The sequence below is a fragment of the Nanorana parkeri genome, unplaced genomic scaffold, assembly GCF_000935625.1.
Source record: "Nanorana parkeri isolate BGI_ZX_2015 unplaced genomic scaffold, ASM93562v1 scaffold426, whole genome shotgun sequence".
In the NCBI taxonomy this organism is placed as follows: Eukaryota; Metazoa; Chordata; class Amphibia; order Anura; family Dicroglossidae; genus Nanorana; species Nanorana parkeri.
The window spans coordinates 115,966-140,927 of NW_017306694.1; the positions used below are offsets into that span (position 1 = coordinate 115,966).

At 43.4% G+C, this 24,962-nt stretch overlaps 1 protein-coding gene across 1 annotated transcript in view; it reads right to left on the reverse strand.

The window, feature by feature from the left end:
* The window catches only part of ABCC9 (ATP binding cassette subfamily C member 9), an 81,052-nt gene that overhangs the window by 38,829 nt on the left and 17,261 nt on the right, over positions 1 to 24,962 (reverse strand). Inside the window, exons 7-19 of the mRNA XM_018560013.1 lie at positions 22,849 to 23,037; positions 21,180 to 21,356; positions 18,216 to 18,371; positions 17,938 to 18,072; positions 17,124 to 17,286; positions 16,998 to 17,038; positions 14,530 to 14,672; positions 11,580 to 11,688; positions 11,047 to 11,154; positions 10,471 to 10,543; positions 7,453 to 7,558; positions 5,713 to 5,751; positions 567 to 668 (exon numbers count right to left, since the gene is read on the reverse strand). Of these exons, the coding sequence (XP_018415515.1) occupies positions 567 to 668; positions 5,713 to 5,751; positions 7,453 to 7,558; positions 10,471 to 10,543; positions 11,047 to 11,154; positions 11,580 to 11,688; positions 14,530 to 14,672; positions 16,998 to 17,038; positions 17,124 to 17,286; positions 17,938 to 18,072; positions 18,216 to 18,371; positions 21,180 to 21,356; positions 22,849 to 23,037 (1,541 nt within the window). The remainder of the gene's footprint in view (positions 1 to 566; positions 669 to 5,712; positions 5,752 to 7,452; positions 7,559 to 10,470; positions 10,544 to 11,046; positions 11,155 to 11,579; positions 11,689 to 14,529; positions 14,673 to 16,997; positions 17,039 to 17,123; positions 17,287 to 17,937; positions 18,073 to 18,215; positions 18,372 to 21,179; positions 21,357 to 22,848; positions 23,038 to 24,962) is intronic.

The following is a 24,962-nucleotide window of genomic DNA, read 5'->3' on the forward strand; positions in this document are numbered from 1 at the left end:
ATCTAGAGTCTGATAAGTTGCAAAATATGGCATTTTTGTTCTTGTGTTAAGTTATCCTATAATGATGATGATGCAATACATTTTCAGCCAGAAGAAAAATGTTCACTGCCAATATTTATCTGTTTGTTTTTTTTTTGCTTTTTCTATTTTTTTCTGTCTGATTTTAAGAGCTAAAAGAGGCTGAATTCAGTAATGAGAAGCAGATTCTGATTGTCTTTCATGACGACCGGGTTGGGCCACTCCATGGAACAGTGTTCGCTGGTATTTTTAAGGGTTGATTTGAAAAACAATTTGCAGGGAATAAATACATTCAAATGTTCTGAGTGTAATACCGCATTACGTCCGCTAGATGGAGCTATTTCATTTCATAGGAAATAAGTATTTTTAATGCTCTTAAGCTCCATCTAGTGGCCATAATCTAAAGAACGTTCGTTTGTGCATATATTTGCACAGAACGAATGTCCTGTGCAAGGCAAACACACCCGTGAATTGTTTATAAATCAGCCTCCTGGTGTCACAGCATCTGATGGCATGTCGGTCTATCAGTTTTATAAATGTGTCAGTACCTCTGCTTGATAAAGGGACTCCCGAATGTGATGTTCTCCTCCACAGTGGCGTTCAGCAGCCAGGGCTTCTGTCCAGCGTAGGCCACGGAGTTCCTGTTCTTACTGGAAAACAGCGAAAAGATCAGAGCCAGCTGAGGCCTCAGGGCCCCCATATCCCCCTACCCTCCGGCTCAGGTGGAAAAAATGCTAGGGATGCCCATGTATACACCCCTGTTTTTCTGCGTGATCATCTGAGTACAAAGTTCAGAGGAAATTTTTGCTGCACAGTTATCACCTGACAGGGGACCTCACCCTTCTCAACCCTACACAAAAAATAAGAAATTATTTTTTGGTTGAAGTTCCACATAGACGTCTCTCCTGTAACTATCTGAAAGAAGCCCTCCTGGAATTCTCAAACCTCAATGTGCACCCGTCTATCCAGCCCCCAGCTATGGACAAAGTTCCATACTGAAGACTCACAGATGACAAAGAGCTTCCAGACCCAAAGTGAGGGAATCACAACACACATCCTGCGTATAATCCAAGCTTAGGAGGAAGAACTATTCTGTCACATATTATAAGTCACATAAGAGTGCTTAGTATAAGAGTGTAATAAGAAGGGTGATGTTCAGAATTTAGCCAAGAGGTTCAGGGCCAAGGGCAATGGCGATGTCGGATTTGCATGAGAGTAACAGAATCGGAATAAGCATCGTGGGGCCTGAAGATCTGAAGAATTAATGTCTCGCTGCTATTAGTCTCTTACAGGACCCCCTCAGACTCCCTGACTAGATCTGTAGGCTTGTGGCTATACATAAATTTAATCGATTATCACTTCTCTGGGGGCAAGCCATTGAAAGAACCCTGCCAGACTGTGTGACTGTCGGAATACCACACTGTTGGGGATCATCAAGGCTTCCCTTTAATAAGGGAGCCTGAGGCTTTTGCCTCAGCTGGCATCTCTTTAAATCACATGGGGGGGGGAGCAATATTTAGAGTGGATCTGCCACCCCCTTTCTGGCCAGAACATGTGTTTCCCTTGATTTGTAAAGAGTGCCTGTTTGATGCCCGTGTTGTTTGCCCCTGTTTGTTGTCTTGTAATGGTTGCCCATTCATTGCCATCGTTTTGAAACAATTGCCCATTTGTTGTTGCCACCATATTGTACTGATTCCCTGATTGTTGCCCATGTATTGTAACAATTTCCTACTTGTTGACTCCACATTGTAATGATTGCCCTTTTGTTGAATGCCTATATTAATGACTGCCTATTTGTATTGTATCAAGTGCTCATGTGTTGCCCTCATATTGCAAAGACTGCCTGTTTGTTGCCCACATATTGTACCAAGAGACCATACGTTGCTTGGGCATTGTAGCAATTACCCATTTGTTTTTCAATGACTGTCCATTTATTGCCTTTGTATTGTAACAATTGCCCATGTGTTCCCCTTGATTTGTAAGGACTGTCTGTTTGTTGCCCACATATTGTAATGGCAGCCTGTTTGTTGCACTCATTTTGTAACAATTGCCCATTGGTTGCCCTTGTATTTTAACGATTGCCCCTTTCTCGAATGTGAGATCTTGAATTGGAGCTTTTAGCATTAGAATCACATGCACTTAATCAATTAACAACACAATGACAATAAAATGTAAATAAAATCAAGCCTCCGAAAAAGTCACGTAAGCAAAGGAAAGTATGATTTAAGACTAAAGACCAGACGATGGGATGGACGGCACCACGAGCTAAAAATAAAAGATAAAAGTCCGAGGAGGTGTGAGAGGGAAATGCTGCTCAACAGATTCATGTCTGGCTCTCTCACACTCCAAATGTTTATTTTTCATTCCTGTAAATGATCGGAGACTCGAGTAACATTAGTTACATAGTTAGAGAAACTGTTCTGGTAAAGGAAACCCGAGCTGAGAGACATACATATGATGCCATTGGTCACCTATTTTCTGAAAATGCTCTTTGCCTGGCTGTCATGCAGGTTAGGGATGAGATGACTTGATTTTACATTTTCCAAAATTTTACTGAAAATAGATGCTAATTCCTACATGTGGCACAGTGCTGCTTTATTTATCAACAGATCAAAAGTAATTGATCCCCATGTCAGCGTGCACAAAGTGTTCATCAAATAACAATAAAAGACACAAAAGAAAGATTAAAAAAAACAAAAAAAATCTTTCTTCTCATTCCCCTCACGTTGTTGCTTAGTTTTTTTTTAGTATTTTTTTTCACAGTAAAAAATAGATACATAAATAAAACACAAAAATGGTGATTTTGTTTGTATCTTTGTGTTTGTGTAAGAAAAATCAAATAATCTAATACACAAAGAAATAAGTAAAAAAATATGTATTTTGTCTTTACTTTTTTTTTCATGTCACTGTTTTTGTCCTTGTTTTAGAAATGTTCAAACAACATTAAAATAAATAAAATTTTTAAAAAAAGCAACATAAAAATGTCATTTAAAGCCCATTGCATCCTTAAAATGTGCAGTACATCTCTGCAATACGTGCACATTTCCCTTGTTTCATTTTCCTGCCTTGCCTGGGACGCTCTGGCCGGCATTCCACCCAGCCCCTGGTAACCAGTGACTGCTGGGAGCTGGGCGGGAAGCTGGCCAGAGCATCCCTGGTTGCTAAGAGTAAGGTGGGGAAATGCATATGGGAGAGACAATAAGTCAGCTGTCTCCATTGGTCGGCAAACTTTCGCTGACCCATGAAGTGGCGCCATTTCCCCCTTCAAGTGGCGCCCAGGTCATGTGCCATACGCCCTGGATGCCCTGGATATGCCAGTGAGCCCCTAACTTCCTGAGCTGACAATGCTGCCTCCGCTACAATGAAATATGAAGCAGTGTTGTCAGCCCTCATCTCCTAAGCTACACAACTCCTCTCCCTTATGTTATGGAGATGGAGAGAATGGAGTGGGTACAAGAGATTAGTGGAGAGGAGGTGATCTTTAGTCCAGCAGGAAAAAAACTGGGAAGGACTGACAACAAAGTTTGGGATTTCAGTGCAGCAAAGGCAGTGTTGTCAGCTTACTAGAGGAAGTTGGGAGCTCGTTGGATATCTGGCAGAGCAATTGGTATTTTTCTGTACTTTGTTACACTGCAAAAACCACTTAATACAACCTTCAAGTGACACTAAACTCCGGAGTTAAATTTTTAAAAATGCATTTAGGTACTTTAACTATAAACAACAATGTATCTTATTTGTGTATCACTCGGCTGTAGACCCTCAAATCATCTCTGAATTGTTGCTGACACTGTCCTTCCTTCTGGAGGGGGGCTACTTTTGTTCCCCATGGTCCCGGTGTGTGTTGTAAAGTAGTCACTGCTCTAAGCTCACTCCTGTGATGGACTACAATCTCAATACATATTAGTAATCTAAACATGAGATTGTAGTCTTTCTCTTGGAGCGGTGACTACTTTACAACACACACAGGGACCATGGTGAACAAAAGTAGCCCCCCTCCAGAAGGAAGGACAGTGTCAGCACCAATTCAGAGATGATTTGAGGGTCTCCAGCCGACTGATACACAAATAAGATACATTTTTGTTAATAGTTCAGGTACTTGAATGTATTATGATTTAACTCCTTAGTGTCACTTTAATTTCACCTCCTCCATTGACTGTAATGGCATTGCCAAAACATGGGAAATGATCTGATCTTACAGCTGACCCTTCAAAGTCAGTACAATCCGTGTCACTGAGCCAGAACAAGCGCAGCAGTTAAGAATGTTGTGACCAAAATCCTAAACACAGCAGACACTCAGCATTTCCACAACATCGTCAATAGCGACCTCCATATGTCTTTCATTTCATGTTTAGAACAAGGCTCTAGGGGCACACGCGGATTCCCCTCCAAACCAGAAACAGTCAAACACAAGAAGAAATACACTACAAGTATATCACAATGAAAATGTCCAGCGAATGCCAAGAATGAGTAGAGAATTACAGGCCGATTACTAGTTAGAGGGATGGTGAATGAGGCACACAGCACACCAGGATGACAGGAGAATGTCCTGCGCCGCGCTGGCAATGGGAAATATCGAGAAATTCCACCATGTTAGGGAATCACGGCACAGATGACTCATCTCAAGGTGGCCATACACTATACAATTCAATTGTATGATTTTGTTCAAATGTAGCACCCACCTTACAGTCTGGCCATACAATCTCTGTACAAGCAACTTTAGATGTACCAAAACTGTATAATATGAGCACCTACCTAATCTATCCAATCAGTTTTTATCTAACCAGGCAGGTCCTTCCACTACATACTTTTTGGTAGATCTAAGAGAGATTTATAGGCTTTAGACCAGGGGTAGGCAACCTCGGCACTCCAGCTGTTGTAGAACTACAACTCCCATAAGGCATTGCAAGACTAACAGCCACTGGCATTACTCCCAGAGGCAGAGGCATGTCGGAATTTGTAGTTTCACCACAGCTGGAGTGCCGAGGTTGTCTACCTCTGCTTTAAACTTCTCAAAACTATGTTCTATGCAGACAAACCAAAACAACTGGTTCCATTTGTATCAAATCAGGCAAGTCCTTGCATTACATAGTTGGTGGCAGATCTTAAAGCGGACCCTTACCCCATATCTTTAATATAACAACAAACACACCTTTAGAAATGTTTAGTGATGACAATCTACAAACACGTACTTCTAGATAATTGCAGACTTTGTATTCTTTGCATTCCTTATTTCTCTTTTCTTCCCCAGTCTTCTGACAGCGGCCATGATTACTAAGGGCAGATTACTAGCTCTCCTATTGCTTCCTGGATTTCTGGCACATGTGACTAGACATGTGACCATGCACATCATCTCAGGGGAGGAAAATGCCTTTCCCCGAGATCTCATGAGATTACAGATGAGATTTCCCAGCAATGCTCTGCTGATGACAAGGCAATCCCAGTGTGCATTGCTTCGCCAAACTGAAGTCATTTTGCCCTTTCAAAGCAGGAAGTGAATGCTCTACAAGTGTAAGTATTTCACAATCTCAGCATTTTACACCTGACACGTCTATGTTATTATTAATCATCATACATAGGGGGATGCATTGGTAGAATTTGATTTGTGAGTGTAAAGGTCTGCTTTAAGGAGATTGTATAGTGTATGGTCACCCTGAAGAGGGAAATTATGAACAGCACACACAGCGAAGGCCGTACCTTCCTTCATTGTCAGAGAACAGGAAACAGTCATCGGGGCTGCAAGTTATGACAGAAATGGCTTAGTAGCAAATTAACAATTGGTTCTTGGGTGTCAGACTGCAAAAATGCACAGTTGGCCCTTCGCTTGTACGAGATTTGATTGGAACGACATTTTGGAAACCGTATTTTCTAGCATTATTCTGGCACAGATGAACTTCCATAAAGGGATGAGCAAAACCTGAAGACACCAAAACCAATGCAATTATAGAAAAATACCTTCCAAGATACATTGGAACTTTTATTCAGCAACTGTAGTTCCCATATTCGATCTTTTATTAGGATGCATTCAGCCAATAATGTCATCTTGTTATTATGACCGCAGATTTTATGGGGACTTTTTATAAACAATTTATCAACAATTGAATCTCTGAATGTTCGTTCTGTGTGAATGGATGCAAAAACGAATGTTCTTGTTATAAGTCGAATGTATTTTCAAATGTCATTTTGTAATACCATATGATGGCCACTAGATGGAGCTGAGGAGCACAGGAAATAAATATTGGTTTCTCCAGTTTTGGCAATATGAATTCATTTTGGATTATATTCATTATCATTTTTTTTAAGATTAGGTTTATTTAGAGTTTCAACCAATAACATACATAATATTCATAACTATTGTTATGATATATTCTTTCATGATTGATGAAAGAATATATGAGATCCATGAGATCTTTCATGATTGTTCCAACTAATTCAATTTTTGTATTCTTATTTCTATTTTAGCCCAAATGAATGATAGCGAATAGATGCTATTTACATGGCACTAGCGCCCCTAATGGTTCTGGCGAGTATAGGAAATTCCTATGCTTGTCAGCGTCATCTCAGGGTGCTAGTGCCATGCCAACTGCATCCACTGGCTATACACCAGGCAGAACTTTTATAAATGGTGGATAGACATAAATGGTGGATAGGGCCTCTTCACACCTACTCCGCGTTACAGAGCAGCAGGTGTGTTGCATTGCTATTCATTTGAGTGGCACCCCAAATGCACCTCTGGCCGCAACAAGATCAATCACGCCGCAACAAACGGTGGTGCAATACCGTGCGTTGTGGTGCAGTGTGGTTGAAAAAAGTAGTTCAGCCTATTGGTTCAGCCCTCCACAAACAGTCCCAGCTTCTCATATGGCCCCTTGAGAAAATGAATTGCCCACCGCTAACACCTCCACAAACAGTACCAGCTTCTCATGTGGCCCCTTGAGAAAATGAATTGCCCACCGCTAACATAGACTGACTAATAAATTATGATGTATAATAAAAACAATAAAATGTAAAAAAGAAAAGAACTATAAGAGTAGAAGAAGAATGGAGCTAGATGTGATTCACTGTCAATTGATGTGTGTAGTTCAGATCTCTGGGAGAAAATTAGGGAGCAGAAATATGTTTAATATGATGAATATGTATATTTAATATGTTGAATTATTCATGACATTAAGACAATCCTCGATTTGCAATCTGCTGACACAGAACCTGATGATGTAAGACAGTGGGAGGCAACCTTGGCACTCCAGCTGTAATTAAACTACAAGTCCCATGAGGCATTGCAAGACTTAAGCCACAGATATGACTCACAAAGGCAGATGCATGCTGGGATTTGTAGTTTCACCAGAGCTGGAGTGCTAGCATTGCCTACCCATGATCTAGGACATGTTTCTCTATGATACAAAGTAGGTTAAAAATTATTGTTGTTGACGGACTTACTTATTCCAGCAGACTCTCCCTTCCAGTGCCTGCATCTCCCCGAGAATAGCCAGTAGAAGGGACGACTTTCCACATCCAACCTGACCGACAACCATGGTGAGCTGACCTGAAAGACGAGACACGATAGTAACTCAGGGGGACCACCGCACACACAGCTACCAGGATACCCATCATTTTGGACCTCTGCTCCCCGACCTGCAGTAAAGAAGCCAGATGTGGCCCTATGGCACATAATCAGTGGCCCTTAGATGCCAGCAGTCCATAATTAGTCTTTTCCCAACCTAAAGGTGTACTCAGCACTAGTGAAGGAAATGTATTTAGTAGACTAGCTTCTGTTAATTTAAAGAGACCCCGTCACCCTGCCCATACATTATTAGCCCTTCCTTTGATGGTGAAGGCATCTGACAAACCCTGAGTATTATAAAAGGGGTCACATAGCTGGGAGCAGGTTAGACAATGACAGACAGGAATTGGGTGGCAGCACAAACATTTTCCTCTTCTGCAGCTTCTATCGGAGTAATCTTAATATGACTCTGAGTATAACGTAACATAAAACGCCGCACTAGTATATACACACATTTCTGCTACATAAACACTCTTCCTGCACAGGACACAATGTTGTAGAGAGAATGAAACATTAATCTGGAATTTACAAACATTTATAGAGGTTTCATCACATCATGTATAGAAGGAGACAAATATTTGATAAGGAGTATTAAATAAAAGGCCGTCTCTCGTACAAGGCTAATATACTAATCTTATTGTAAAATATAGGAAACTATAGATGGGCAGATATCTCCTGACAATGACAGATGGGAAATAGTGCCAGGACCTGGTCAATACCCGGCTGAGACAGTGGGGCATTGATCCTTTCTGGACCTAGAGATCTTCCAGCCAAGTATTGAGAAATCCTTACAGGAACCCCAAGGACCCTCTGTAGGCATAATGATACTACCACTCCTGCTCCAAGTGAAAAGGATTGTGGGTATAGGAAGTGGTATTAAGTAGTTTAGATTTGGATTAGATTGTATTTTTGACAAGGTGTAGACACAATAGCCAACGTGTTTCAGGAGACAACATGTTCCAGGAGTCGTGTTTTAGGAGCTAACGTGTTTCAGGAGCCAATGTATTTCAGGAGCCGTGTTTAAGGAGATAACGTGTTTCAGGAGACAATGTATTTCAGGAGTCGTGTTTAAGGAGATAACGTGTTTCAGGAGACAATGTATTTCAGGAGTCGTGTTTCAGGAAACAACATGTTTCAGGAGACAACATGTTCCAGGAGCCGTGTTTTAGGAGACTAAATGTTTCAGGAGCCAACATGTTTTAGGAGGCAATGTGTTTCAGGAGTCAACGTGTTTCAGGAGCCGTATTTTAGGAGCTAACGTGTTTCAGGAGCCAACGTGTTTCAGGAGCCGTATTTCAGGAGCCAATGTGTTCCGGGAGCCATGTTTTAGGAGCCAACGTGTTTTAGGAGCCAACGTGTTTTAGGAGCCAAAGTGTTTTTGGAGCCAACGTGTTTCAGGAGATGTGTTTCAAGAGGTAACGTGTTTTAAGAGGTAACGTGTTTCAGGAGCCAACATGTTTCAGGGGATAATGTGTTTCAGGAGATAACATGTTTCAGGAGACAACATTTTTCAGGAGCCTTTTTTTTTCTGGAGCAAACATGTTTCAGGAGCCAACGTGTTTTAGTAAATTCTCTGGTCCCCACTTTTCAAAGCTTGTAAAAGCAAGAATTGAAAACTGGACCAACTGGACAACAGACGGGGCACTGAAGTGAATTTATTCCAGTCAAGTCTGTTGACCTGAGCAAGCCCTATAATAATGAGTTCACTGATGACCCTTTCCTTGGTCTAGTCACTTTCCAACTACTTCTTTTACATTCCCTGATGAAAAGGGGTCAGAGAAGCTCCTGAAATGCGTTGACTATTGTGTCCAACACTATGGCAGATAAAATCTAACTGGATGTTTCACAATGCTTCCGCACCCTCTTCTTCCTACTGTACAGTCGGACCTTGTGTTAGGGATCAACTCTAAATTCAGACTACTTGCCCCCTCCACTAGCACATGTCTACCAAAACTGGTAAATCGTCTTCACTTCCCATCCCAGTGACACCAGGACAAATAGTGAATATGAATCCCCCCAGTCAGGACACAGACAGCTATAAAGGGTGGACAGAGGTTATATAAAACTAAAGGTTTGGGCTGAAGCCTCACTTTAAAGTGCAATGTGAATATTGGAAGGCCCGTGTGCGCTTTATGTCTCTACTTGTAGCTCAAGAACAATTGAAGACTCTCCCCTGTGACAGCAATGGGTGCCTTTCAATCAACAAGCACTAGTGCTGTCACATGGCAGAAAGTGGGGTGAGCCACATGCTCCCCATACCTTGAAGTACTAGGAATTTTCCTTTATGACCAAATGGCTGGGAAGAGGAAGGGATATATGTGCTGCTGGTGGGGCTATCATTAAAGTGAACCTGTTGTTATCCTTTGCATTGACACTATAAGCCTGAGAACTCTTCATGCAGATTTATTGAGGTTTCAGCAAACTGATCATTAAAGTGAACCTGTTGTTATCCTTTGCATGGACACTATAAGCCTGAGAACTCTTCATGCAGATTTATTGAGGTTTCAGCAAACTGATCATTAAAGTGAACCTGTTGTTATCCTTTGCATGGACACTATAAGCCTGAGAACTCTTCATGCAGATTTATTGAGGTTTCAGCAAACTGATCATTAAAGTGAACCTGTTGTTATCCTTTGCATGGACACTATAAGCCTGAGAACTCTTCATGCAGATTTATTGAGGTTTCAGCAAACTGATCATTAAAGTGAACCTGTTGTTATCCTTTGTATGGACACTATAAGCCTGAGAATTCTTCATGCAGATTTATTGCGTTTCAGCAAACTGAGCTTCCTACATGTACACAACTAATCTACACTGATAGTGAGGTAACAGACTCCATGATTGATATTATCAGGTGTGTGTATGGAACCCCATAAGTCAGAATATTCTCTTACCTGTCGGTATCTGGATATCTATATTAGTTAATGTAGCCAATCCTGTTCCCCAGGAAAAGTATCCACCAATCACCTATAAGAGGAAAAACACCAAGGTGATTTTATAATGAATTAAGGATTATAAGCCGAACACATTTTATAATCAGAGCACTAAAGAAGACAATAATAAATTGTATCAATAATTACTGTGTGACTGTGGTGGGGACATTAAAGTGTAAGCTTCTCTGGTTCAGAGAATGATGTGATTGTCCCAATGTTCTCTGTACAGCACTGTGAAATAGGTCAGAATTATATAAATCGATAATAACAGTGTGTGACTGTGGGGGGACATTGGAGTGTAAGCTCTTCTGGTGCAGAGACTGATGTGACTGTCTCAGAGTTCTCTGTACAGCACTGTGGTATTTGTCAGAGCTATATACATGTATAATAATAACAGTGTGTGACTGTGGTGGGACATTAGAGTGTAAGCTCCTCTGGTGCAGAGACTGATGTGACTGTCTTAGTGTTCTCTGTACAGCACTGCGGAATATGTCAGAGCTATATTGGAAAGTTTATCAAGAAAATAAAATTAGGAACCTTGATTGCAGCTTCCTCACTGTCAGATGGGCGCATCTGTCTCTGCGGGGAATCATAGCTATCCAGTTGGTACCTCAGTGGCTGCTTCCGGTTTATGGCTCGTGAATGCTGGAGAGGAACCGAAAGGGAAGTTAGAAAGTGTACAAGAAAAAAACCTGCTGAAAATTCCCTGCCGTGGAAGGAGTACAAGTTTCAGCATCCCGGAAAACCTACGGTCACTTAACCAGATTTTCATGCAAGATTTTTTTGTCTGAACGGAGAGCAAGTACAAAAAAAGGGGCATGGCTTTTAACCCTTTCTCAATCCATTTAAAGCAAAATAATAAAAGGTTTTTCGCTTTAGAGACGCTTTAAATCTTCCTTCTAATCTGTTACATTCTAATCTTTTTATTTAGGCATCTGACGCTCAGAGCTCTGCATAACTGTGAAACATTTATGTAACAATAGCCATTGTACATACAGTATGTCCTCTGAGGAGTTACATTGTATCGTGTTGTATTATTATATGATTAGAGCCCTGTGGATGGGACATACAATTCCCGGCTGTTTTCTGAAGGCTTCGAACATGCTGGGCGAATCGCCGTTCCTCATGCTGTCATCTCTGATCTCGTCACTGGTGAAGAACTCATTTAACTTCTGAACACTTGAGATGGGAAGAGAGATGAGAGAGAGATGAGAAATATGATAAGGGCCACTGCACAAGCTAAATATAACTAAAAACATCAACCTGAGAGTTTAAATTGAAAACACAGATAAGAAACCATTTACGTTGTATTCCGGCACTCGCAATTATCCTTGTTTGCATGTGAACGGAAACTTTTGTGTATTATACACTTGGGGGGTTATCAGTGATGATATACAAAGCTCACCAGCAACAATTACTGGTGTATAAACCCAAGAAGAAAATTGTAATATACTGCAGCCTACCAGCCCTTAGGGCTAGTTCACACCACAAACAGTGCGTTCCAGTTTGGTGCCGGAACGCACTGGATCGCATCCCAGCCAGCTCCCTTTGTTTAGGGGCTGGAGGGGGCCCCCTGGCCTCAGTGCGATTGCCCGCACCCGAACGCGTGGCACATCAATGCCTGAGTTCAGGTCCGGTTAAAAAAAAAAGTGCATGCACTTCAATGCACCGCCATGCTCCCTCCTGCCCCTGAACGCAGTGAGCCGACCGTGATGTGATCAAGTGTGTTCCGGCACCAAATCAGGCGGAACGCATTGTTTGTGGTGTGAACTAGCCCACAGATGTGGTGACTGCTTTTGTCTTTATATTTTATGCTTTTTTTTTCTTTAGTTTCCCCTGGTGATCCTGCCAGTAACACACTTCCTAGCTTAGAGTGATAAAGATCACTTGCCATACTGTATCTATGAATGAACTGCTTTGTGTTACCCTAGGACAGGACTACAGAATACCTCCCCTGCTCCTGATCTCATAGAGGTGAATTGTTCTGTAGTTGAGAGAAGATAGCAGAGAAAGCTGATAACAGAGTTTAGTGTACAGGACACTGGACACAGTTACAATCACATTAGATTTCTCTTAGGATCAACAGGAAAACTAATGCAGCCACCACAGCTAAGGATTGCTAAACTGCAATATATTACATTTTGGCTCTTCTTGGATTTAGAAACATGTCCACTAGTTCTGAGTCCAGAAGGTTACTGTAGTTGGCTGCTGGGAATCATTGTAAACATGATTGGTTTCTGCACTGATTTATTTTATCAGCCAGGGGCGTTTTGACCCTTGCACTAAGGGCATGCACCCCTGGATCTTCTACTGATTGCCCCAGGTCTTCTGCTGAGTGCATCGGGTCTTCTACTCAGTGTCCCAGGTATTCTAATGAGTGGTCCAGGTCTTTTACTGAGAGTCCCTGGACTTCTACTAACAGCCCTTCATTTTATTATTGAGTGTCCTGGGTCTTCTAATGACTTCCCCAGGTCCTCTACTTAGAGCCCTAGGTCTTTTACTGAGTGCCCTGGATCTTCTTCTGAGTCTCCCACGTCTTCTACTGAGAGTACTTGGTCTTCAACTGAGAGCCCCTGGTCTTCTACTGAGTCTCCAAGGTCTTCTACTGAGAGTACTTGGTCTCCTACTGAGTGTTTTCTACTATGAGCACAAGTCTTCTAGTGCCCCTGGACTTCTACTGAGTCTCCCAGGTCTTCTACTGAGAATACTTGGTCTTCTACTGAGTGTCTTCTACTATGAGCACAAGTCTTCTAGTGTCCCTGTTTTTTTACTGACTGCTCCTGGTCTCTAACTTAGTTCTTCCCAACCTTCTACTGAGTGCCTTTGGTCTTCTGAGAGTCCTGGTCTTCTACTGAATCTCCCGGGTCTTTTTCTGGGATTACTTGGTCTTCTAGTGAGTGTCTTCTACTATGAGTACAAGTCTTCTAGTTCCCCTGGTCTTCTACTGAATCTCCCGGGTCTTCTACTGAGAATACTTGGTCTTCAACTGAGTGTCTTCTACTATGAGCAAAGTCTTCTCGTGCCCCTGGTCTTTTACTGACTGCTCCTGGTCTTTAACTTAGTTCTGCCCAATCCTCTACTGAGTGCCTTTGGTCTTCTACTGAGAGCCCCTGGTCTTCTACTGAATTTCCCCGGTCTTTTTCTGAGATTACTTGGTGTTCTACTGAGTGTCTTCTACTATGAGCACAAGTCTTCTAGTGCCCCTGGACTTCTACTGACTGCTCCTGGTCTCTTAGTTCTGCCGGGTCTTCTACTGAGTGCCCTGGGTCTTCTACTGAGTGCCTTAGGTCTTTAACTGATAGTCCCGGGTATTTTCCTGACTGCCATGGGCCTTCTACTAACAGTGCCTTGTCTTCTGCTGAGAGCCCTAGGTCTTCTACTGCAAGCCCCATATCTCGTTTGCAGTACTTGTAGCTGTCTCAGCATTAATGGTCCTCTGAACATAAATCAATCTTTGCTTCACATGTTCATATATTTTTACAAAATATTGGATGTATTTTCTAATTTCAGTCATGTTATTATAGTTATGAAATTACAATTAGAACTGATGGGAGATCAAGTCATATTTTTTGAGCAAAATAAATTACATTAGACCAAGATCAGATGAATTTTTTTTAACATACCAACGAAAGTAATTCCCAAGTATCCAATACTGTGCAGCATGAAAGTGTAGCAGGGGATGGGAAAATAAGTAAGAGAATGCAGAAGATAAAAAAAAGAAGAGATAATGGATGATATGGCAGGCAAGGACAATCCTCACCCACTTATAGTCATGGTATGCTACAAGCCCCACAGCATTTCAGTCTAAATGACCAGGGGCACTCTGGGTCTTTTGGCAACCTAACAAAGTCACTGGTATCACCCCAATATTCACATATAACCAAATCTGGCACAATACTGTTTCTGGGAGAAAAGAAGAGTATTGGACTACACAGCAATAAAACAAGTCCTCTTAGGGATATGGGCTTATTATGGATGTCTCTCCTAATAATCCAGTATAATGACAATTTTCTGACCTACCTGACCAGAGCTTTCACGGCGAACCTGACCACAGTGGAAAGCAGGAAGAGCGGAGTCACCAGTATGTGGAACAATGACAGTGATGCGAAGGCGTTGGCGGGAGTCAGTGTTGTACTCTCTACGTATTCATGAGTCACAAACGTCTGGAGGTAGAACAGATGGAGTGCAATATGAGACATAGCAGAGCACAGTACCTGCAGCTACAGAGGTCAGTGAGGGCTTATTTAATGCTACGAATGGATATGTTAATACATTATTGTCCATCGTCGGGGCACAGATTCACGTTAACTTATGGTAAACCAAAATCTAGAAAGAACACAATGAAGGATGGACGTACAGTAATACCTTGGTTTACAAGTAACTTGGTTTGAGAGTGTTTTGCAAGACAAGCAAACATTTCTGAAAATGTTTGCCTTGATATACAAGCAATGTCTTGCAATAAGAGCAAAATTTTGTAGAAAAGCACCACTGAATAAGGCTGTAGCAGTCCGAGCGATGAGTCTGTTTAACGACAATGCAATGTCACATTGGATAGATTCCTTGTTAAGGTTTCAGGAAATGAAAAAGATCCCATTGAGTCAAGAGATAGCAGAGATTCCGTTAGTGATAGTGAAAGTTGTCCTACACAATAATCCTCCTCTCTCTTGTCCCCCTCACACCAGCCACGAAGGTACCGGTAATCTGTTTATTTTTCTTTATATTTTGTACAGTACTATATTACAGTATAGTATTGTAATCATTTTTATATGAATATTTTGGGGTTGTGGAACGAATCATCTGAATTTCCATTATTTCCTATGGGGAAATTCGCTTTGATATACAAACGCTTTGGATTACAAGCATGTTGCCGGAACGAATTATGCTCGTAAACCAAGGTATTACTGTAGTATGAGAAAATGTTCTTACCGCCAGGACTGCTGCTATGGGGATGGCCGCATTCATGAAAACTGCCGAAATAAAACCACAAAATAATTAGAGGATAGAAACATGCTGTGAAAACATGATCATGTGATGAAGTGGGGGATCACTCACTGGACAGGGACGTGTGCAGGGCGAATGTTTTCAGGCTGGTCAGTTCCTTCATCCGCGTCTCTTCCACGCTGGAGCAGAAAATGTTCTCCCAGGCGTACAACTTCAGTAACTTTATCCCTTTCAGGATCTCATTTGTCTTCTTCAGCCTCTCAGTGGAATAATCCTTTACAGGTGGAACATGAAATGGAAAGATAAATCAATACATTAGGGCAAAACTTTGGATGGACGGGATTATCATTTCCAAACACATCAGATGGACTTTCTATGAACAGCAACATGTCTGCTGGGTAGGTAGCAGAGACCTCAGCAGACACCGAACAACCAAATCACTTCCCTTTACAGAGTAAGCTGAATTAAAAGACATCATTATAGGGTCAAATCCTTCCTGTGTATCTGTCCATCCTCTGATGGCTATAAGCCATTTTACTCTGTGTGTTTGACAGTACGTGTGTGCAGAAATTGAAGGAAAGGGTTCAGTATTCTCTGTACAGCACTGCGGAATATGTCAGAGCTATATAAATGTATAATAATATAATAATAATAGTGTGTGACTGTGGTGGAGCAACTGATGTGACTGGCTCAGGGTACTCTGTACCACACTGTGGAATATGTCAGAACTATATAAATGTATAATAATAATAATAATAATAGTGTGTATGTGGTGTGACATTAGAGTGTAGGCTCCTCTGGTGCAGAAACTGCTGTGACTGGCCCAGTGTTCTTTTTTACAGCACCAGGGTATATGTCAAAGCTACTGTATATAAATGTATAATACTAATCACAGATCTCACTCTACCCGCTCTCCCGAACTTACCAGCGTATTCTTCTGGATTTCCGCCAGCTTGGTCGCGATGAAGTACTGTACTGGAGCGAGCAGTACAATGACGGCCGCCCCCACCAGAGCGCTGACGCCCAGCAGCTTGTACAGCAGGATGACCCCCATTATGATCTGGAAGAAGATGGGAGTTTCATGCAGTGTGTGTAGCCCAAACAACAGATAGCCATGTTTCATTGTGTTACGGCAAAGAATGTGAAGAGACAGGGCTGGGATTGGACTGGTATTATGGCGGTGCCCTTACTTGTCGGCTGTACCTGCACAGGCATCGCCCAAAGAGATAGCAGAGATTCCGTTAGTGATAGTGAAAGTTGTCCTACACAATAATCCTCCTCTCTCTTGTCCCCCTCACACCAGCCACGAAGGTACCGGTAATCTGTTTATTTTTCTTTATATTTTGTACAGTACTATATTACAGTATAGTATTGTAATCATTTTTATATGAATATTTTGGGGTTGTGGAACGAATCATCTGAATTTCCATTATTTCCTATGGGGAAATTCGCTTTGATATACAAACGCTTTGGATTACAAGCATGTTGCCGGAACGAATTATGCTCGTAAACCAAGGTATTACTGTAGTATGAGAAAATGTTCTTACCGCCAGGACTGCTGCTATGGGGATGGCCGCATTCATGAAAACTGCCGAAATAAAACCACAAAATAATTAGAGGATAGAAACATGCTGTGAAAACATGATCATGTGATGAAGTGGGGGATCACTCACTGGACAGGGACGTGTGCAGGGCGAATGTTTTCAGGCTGGTCAGTTCCTTCATCCGCGTCTCTTCCACGCTGGAGCAGAAAATGTTCTCCCAGGCGTACAACTTCAGTAACTTTATCCCTTTCAGGATCTCATTTGTCTTCTTCAGCCTCTCAGTGGAATAATCCTTTACAGGTGGAACATGAAATGGAAAGATAAATCAATACATTAGGGCAAAACTTTGGATGGACGGGATTATCATTTCCAAACACATCAGATGGACTTTCTATGAACAGCAACATGTCTGCTGGGTAGGTAGCAGAGACCTCAGCAGACACCGAACAACCAAATCACTTCCCTTTACAGAGTAAGCTGAATTAAAAGACATCATTATAGGGTCAAATCCTTCCTGTGTATCTGTCCATCCTCTGATGGCTATAAGCCATTTTACTCTGTGTGTTTGACAGTACGTGTGTGCAGAAATTGAAGGAAAGGGTTCAGTATTCTCTGTACAGCACTGCGGAATATGTCAGAGCTATATAAATGTATAATAATATAATAATAATAGTGTGTGACTGTGGTGGAGCAACTGATGTGACTGGCTCAGGGTACTCTGTACCACACTGTGGAATATGTCAGAACTATATAAATGTATAATAATAATAATAATAATAGTGTGTATGTGGTGTGACATTAGAGTGTAGGCTCCTCTGGTGCAGAAACTGCTGTGACTGGCCCAGTGTTCTTTTTTACAGCACCAGGGTATATGTCAAAGCTACTGTATATAAATGTATAATACTAATCACAGATCTCACTCTACCCGCTCTCCCGAACTTACCAGCGTATTCTTCTGGATTTCCGCCAGCTTGGTCGCGATGAAGTACTGTACTGGAGCGAGCAGTACAATGACGGCCGCCCCCACCAGAGCGCTGACGCCCAGCAGCTTGTACAGCAGGATGACCCCCATTATGATCTGGAAGAAGATGGGAGTTTCATGCAGTGTGTGTAGCCCAAACAACAGATAGCCATGTTTCATTGTGTTACGGCAAAGAATGTGAAGAGACAGGGCTGGGATTGGACTGGTATTATGGCGGTGCCCTTACTTGTCGGCTGTACCTGCACAGGCATCGCCCAGAGATTGGGGCACAAGAAAAGGAACCACATCAGCTGGTTGGTCTCGATGGCCATCAGGTTGTTGATCTGTCCCAGGGTCATCTCACCCATCGACATGTTAGAGGTGGACAGCTTCAGGATCTTGTTGTAGATCATGGCCTGGAACACATCGGAGAAGATGAAGGAATTGTCTGATATAAATTGTTTATCTAAAATTGTAATTCAACTGCCGATTTTCAGTGATCGCAGTGTGTGGGTGTTGACATTCGACAGGGCCGCCCCTATAATGAAGCAGTTGCCTCAGGCGGCATCTCATTGGGGGATGGCTAGGTGGTGGTGGAGGGGGGGCACAGTGTCCCAGTTTGCTTATAGCTCAACCTGTGACGCTCTGTGTGTTTCCCGCCCAGCTCACTGATTTCACCAGTTGCCATGAGCTGAGCTAAACGCTCTGGCTGTCGTCCCGCCGAGCTCATGGCAACCAATGACATCAGTGAGTTGGTGGGATGCCAGACAGAGCTGCTAATAATGCGCCCCACCCCTTACCTGAACACAAATTAACAAATCAGCACAACAACCGCGCCTTGCCCCAACCCCCTTCCTCCCGGTGAACATTGGCCATAATGCCGTATTACATTACATTCGACCTGAATATAAATTATATTAAAGATTCGTTTTTGCCAGTATTCGCACAGAACGAACGCTCTCAGTGATTCGCAGGATAAATAGCTCTGCAAGCTGTTAATAAATAGACCCCTTACTGTTGATTTTCTTTCTGCCTTTGCTGGAAGCCTGTTCCAAGTATCCGCTACTCTTGCGGTAAAATAATACTTTCTAAGGTTAGTTTGGAACTTTTCGTCTACTAGTTTGAGGTCATGTCCCATGTTCTTGATCTTAGCCTTATATTGAAAATACTGCCTTCCTGAACCGCACTTACACACTTAATTTAAAGGTTTCAATTGTATCATCATATTAAGTTCCTGCAGTATCTCTTGATATGTTTTATCCCTTTTTGTTTAAAAAAAATGAGTGGTCTAACCAATAAAAAAAGGGCAAGACAGGTGTGTGTTGGCCTACCAAGGAAGGAACGAATGAAATTGTAATTTTGACGGAACTGGAAGACGGTAGATATGTGTGTGGCCAGTAATCCTCCCCTATTGGCTACATCCAGTATAGCAGCAGATGGGAGCTCAGCTTTGGCTGATACTCTATTAGGAGGTACAAGGTCACGCAGTTCTCCTTATCGGACTCTGCTACATGTTTCCATTTTTCTAGATTCCACAATGTGTCTGACAAGGACAATGGTAGCTTTGAGGAGAAGATTCCACAGGCAGCTGTGTAAGAGGCCCTACTACATACTGCTGACTGAACTGTATTTTATTTTTTAAAGGAGACCTGACCTCAAAAAGTGAATATTTGCTTTCTTATAGGGGACACCTAGAAATGTGAATTGTGTCTAAGCCATACTCAAATTTTCCTTTAGTATTGAGCTCCTTCTGAAAAATTACACTGCACTTCTTCTGGCTAGGCACTCCCGGTTTGCAACCTTGTAGCTGCATATCTGCAGTGTATGATCATCTAAAGCAGTGGTTCTCAACCTCAGGACCCACATTTGTCTTTGGTCATTAAATCATGACCCTAGTGGCACTGCCATGGAACACATTGCATTGCGGTACCGCACGTTCCGATGTGGGCAATAGAACTGTGGGTGAGAGCGGCGTTTGGGGTGCCATTCAAATGAATGGCAATGCAATGCACCTATCACACCAGAACACGTGGTAGGTGCGATTGCGTGGTATAGTGCGTTAATTGCACGGGACTGTGTGATTAATGCACTCTACTAGTGTTAGTGCTACTAGTGGCCCTCAGAAACACTGGCAGACACACACAACCACAGACACAATCTCACACGCACATATGCACTCCAAAAACAAATTACATTATTTTTAAAATCCCCCAGTCTACTTTTCTTACGAGAACGAGGGGATCCTCAGCCTGAGGTCCAGTGTGGGCTGCTGTGCTGTGATGGAGCTCCATCCATATGTACATCCACTTGTACAGCTCCCTTGCGTGTCCTGTAGAGGTGCCATGAGCCAGAATGTGACGACACTCCGGTCCAGGCTCCTGTACAGGGCACGCAAGGGAGCTGTAAGCAATTCACATATGGATGGAGCTCCCTCGCGGCCATAGCCCCATCACACCCCACCTCAAGCTGACACTCGGCAGAATATTTTGAATGGCTGCTTGGTGCGAGAACTAACAGGGCTACACTAAGGGGAGGCTGAGGAGACTCTCACCTAGAAAAGTGGAAGGCACGTGGGAACCCATTAAACACGAGGTCCAGACTCCCTTTTGGGTCACGACCCACCAATGGAGAAGCAAGGATCGAAGGCACTGCTGCCTCTGACTGATAGTCTCAGCAGATTTAAAGTGAGATTACTGTGCTACTCACTGTTCTCTTTGCTGGAGAGGAAGCTGTACCTGAGGAACTGCAGTGCAAGGATGCTCCCTGTTTTTGGTTCATATATTCTATGGCTCTAGGCTTCCTCCTCCTCTGTCATCAGATAACTAGTCATTAGAGGGGCAGCTCTGACATGAGGAAGCACATCCTTGCTACTCTACCAAGATGGCTGCCTCCACACAGTGCACAACAAAGCACAGTAAGCCAGTACTGGTTACAAGTCCTTTGTTTTCTGCTTGCCTTTTTAGGCGCAGCTTCCACGGTACAGGTCCTCTTAATCCTCCTTCAATTTCTGAACTGCTATGTAACATCCACATGTGTTTTCAGATGCATTGCATTTAGAATGAGCACGGCCAGCTGAACAATCCTGCACAAAAGACCTCTACCTAACAAATCTCAACACAATGCAACTGTGAATGGACCATATTGAAAACAATAGACTCCTCAAGGGGGTATCTCTTGCACTACATATGGTGACTATTGGTGGGGACAGTAAGTGTCGTGCTCACCAGTAAGGCTCCGCGCAGGTTGATCCCCGTCTCTATGGCGACGTAGTAGGAGGCCTGCAGGAACGTCCTCTGGAGGATCAGGGCCAGAAATAAAAGAACGGCCAATACGTAGTACTGCTCCAGAAATTCCTTGGAGGACATGAAGTAGACGCTGACAAATGCATTTTTCGGCAGATCCTGGAAAAGGCAAACAGATAATCGTGATGAGGCCACATGGGAAGCAGGTCTGTGGGAGGAAGAAATATTTATGAAAATCCAACCAGTGAAGGGAAAGTGAAGACGGCTCGTCCAAGCAGAAGGTGTTGCGTGTTTTACTGCTGACGAGCAATTTATAGTGCATTGTTGGAACTGGATCAGGAAGATCCAAGAAAGTGCAGATCCAAAGCACGGACAGCAAGACAGAAAAATTATTAATGGGGAACTTAATACTTTTTTTAGGAGGCATCAGAATCACTTTTGAAGCTATTTCAAACACTGATTGAATCACTTGCGATGGATGCTGCTTCTTGATGTTTTAGTTTCCTGCAGAATGAGCAGGTCCTCTGAACACTGTCCCAGATATCCTGTTTTAGGTGGCTCCTTTACCTTGAAGGGCCCTATGTAGCCACCCCATTGTGTGCTAGTAAGCTGTGTGTGTCTCAACAAACACACAAGCTCGGTAAGACACTCCCCTCCTTCCTCCCTCTCTTCCCTTCTCCAAGCTAGTAAATGGTTGCTAAAGACTGTGGTGTCCCTTGAGATCTTGTACTAAACAGGAATTTCAGGGTAGTGCTGCTGAGAGAGTTGGAGCCAACTCTTTATAGACATGATGACTGTAAGCATTTGGGCAAAAATGTAAACAAATACTGTGCTGGGCAATGTATATCTGTTTTAATTGGATTTATTATTGAATAAAAGCCAGAGAGTTTAATACTACTTTAAATATATTGGACAGAAAAGGAAATAAATATCTTAAAAGTAGGATTGATGGACAAGCAAACAGTGACTGGAACAGACTTGTTCTGTACAGTTCTGTACAGTTCTGTACTTGTCCAACAATTATACATTCAAGATATTTATGTCCTGCTGTCTAGATCTCCTTTTCTTGCCCAACATCTTTAGACCCTGGTCAGGGATGTAGTAGAAATCTCAGGGTCCCATAGCAAAATTTTGGATGGGGCCCTGTGATTTCTAGTTACACCCCTTGCAGAGTCTACCTGAGATCCCAAACAGCCAACCTGGGAGTGACCCTGCAGGGCCCACCATAGACTCTCTATGGTGGGCTCTGCAGGATCTCAGGTGGGCTGTTCACACCCCTGCACACCTCTTACCTGTCAGCCCCGATCCGTTGTCAGTCTTCTCCACCGCCAGGCCCCGCCTGCTCCTTGGCCACCGGCGGGCCCTGCCTTCTCCACCGTCGCAGGCCTGGCCTCTTCCTCCACTGCCGCCGGGCCCCGCCGCCTCCTCCTCCACTGCCACCGCCGGGCCTCCTCCACTGCAAGCTGCTGGCTGTCACTGACTCACAGCCGCCATTCACAGCCAGCAGCCTGCAATGCCATAGCTATGACGATAGTTCCGCCGCTGGCCCTGGTGAAGGGCCCCACAGACTCCCAAAATGTATGGGAGTTAGTTCCCTGAACCCCCTTACACAGCATCCTGCATTATATGGAAGTTATGTACACACACACACCTGTTCTTGTCTGCTCTCATTGGAGGCTCCCAGATGTTGGACGATCCCAGAGATACAGAGGGGTCCAGCAAAGCCCAGAAGATCGGCCAGGTAGCGGAAGGTACTGCTCAGCAGGATGGGGCGTCCGAACGCCTTGTATATGGCCACCCAGATGGAGGGCGTCTTGTGAGGCTGGTCGATGGCCTTTTTCTAAAGAGATAAATTAATGTAGATGTGTTATACAAGTTTGATACATTTTTATGAATTGGGAACCCACAAATCCCTTCAATGGGTGCTGCACTTCTAGAGGGATCCCAAATGGTGCATGGCGACAGTGTTTCTTTAAAGTTTGAAGTGGGGACTCTGCACACAATTATACACTGACCTATATTGAATCAGTCTGTCGGTAGCATTAGCACAGAAGTTTTTGTTTTATTACTTTACCATTACCTTTAACAGGCCAAGCTGTCCAGCGAAAGTGGCAGTTCCAGGGACTGAGATAAACCATATCTGCTGGGGAGGGGAGGCTTACAATGGTCAGCTTCTATTTATAGGGTTCAAAACATTTTCACAAAAGAAAAAAAAAAAAAAAGCTGTTGCTGTAACTGTTTACAATGCGTTAGCTGGAGTTTGTCTCCGCCATTATTTTAAACTACACGTCAATTTGCTTAAAACGTTATTTAAAAGTACATGTCTATCTAAGACTACCCTGTAGTGTTCACAGGGTGACAACCCTGTGGAGCGATTTCACTGCAGAACGTACAGAGTTGTCACTCAGTTACAGGAAGTGGAAAAATTAGGGATCTACGGGCAGGAACAACAGGTAGTCAACCCCTTCCTGATGGCATCACACATATATAAGTGGGCTTTCTTCCATGGCGCTGTGTATATGTGGCATGTATTAGTGCTGGAAGCGCGCTCCATCCCCTCCCCCTCCCCTACAGCACAGGTCTCGAACTAACAATCGGGAGTCAGGAGGACCGGCTCCTGATCATGTGATCACTGTGATAGCCAAGTAAGTGTGGCTATCACAGTAAGCCTTCCCTGCTCTATTTCTCCTCTGTGACCCCTCGTTCACACCTGAACGTTTTGTAGCGCGTTCTACGCTCGAAGAACGCTCTACAAAACGCTCAAAAATATAAATTGCATTGGAGTCAATGGACTCGTTCCCACCTTGCCGTATTTCCGCCCGTCCCGAACGCGCTACAAAACGGCCCACGCCTGAAAAGGTCCCGGGACTACTTTGGGCCGTTTTGTAGGGCGTTTTCCATTGGGATACTGCCAAGTAGCCTTTGTAATCGCGCGACGGCCGCGCAACTTTTTTACCGCGAATCGCGGTAAAAAAACCGCGTGACGGTCGCGCGACAGACGCGCATATTACAATACGCCTAGGTGTGAATGGGGGCTTAGGGGGAAAAAAGACATTGTAATCCTTTCTCTTTGATAGAGAAAACAATAAAAACAAAATAGAGAGATCAGAGCTTCATCTAAGTCCCCATTCACGCACAGAAGGGGGCGCACATCACAGCCACGTGCATTCGTGCGCATTTTCTTTCCATGTTTGCCACGCGTCCCCATTGATTTCAATGGGGAACTGTAAGCGTGACAAACGCAGAAACAAAGCTCATGTAGAAAATTCTATGACTTCTTTTCTCACGCGTTTGCGTACGTTTTGTAATGCAGATGACATTGTTTATTTTTTTGCCCCCTTTAGATTTTGGGACTGAGACGTCTATGTTATAATTGAGATCTCTATAGATCTGGATGGACAGTACAGGGGTGGGCGATCGGGAGCAGAGCGACGCCCCCCCATGCATATAAAGTGACATCCTACGAGTTCACAGCTGTAGGTGGCGTTGTCCTTTTTTTGATGATACTCCGCACGCCTGTGAAAGTTTGTGTCGGGTCCAGTGTTTGCGATGTTCCCGTGCGGGTCACTTCACTGGAATGGTGGCCTGACAGATCTGAGCTATGGAGCTATCTGATTGGCTCACACCCAGGTACTTGTTTAAAGCACAGCCAGACGAGCGGTTCACTTCACAATGGAAAAAGGCGACGTCTGCCAAATCTCCGCACCGGAGAAATGAATGTTCGGAGGCCCGCTCTTCCGATGATGGGATTAACCCCCTCCGCCC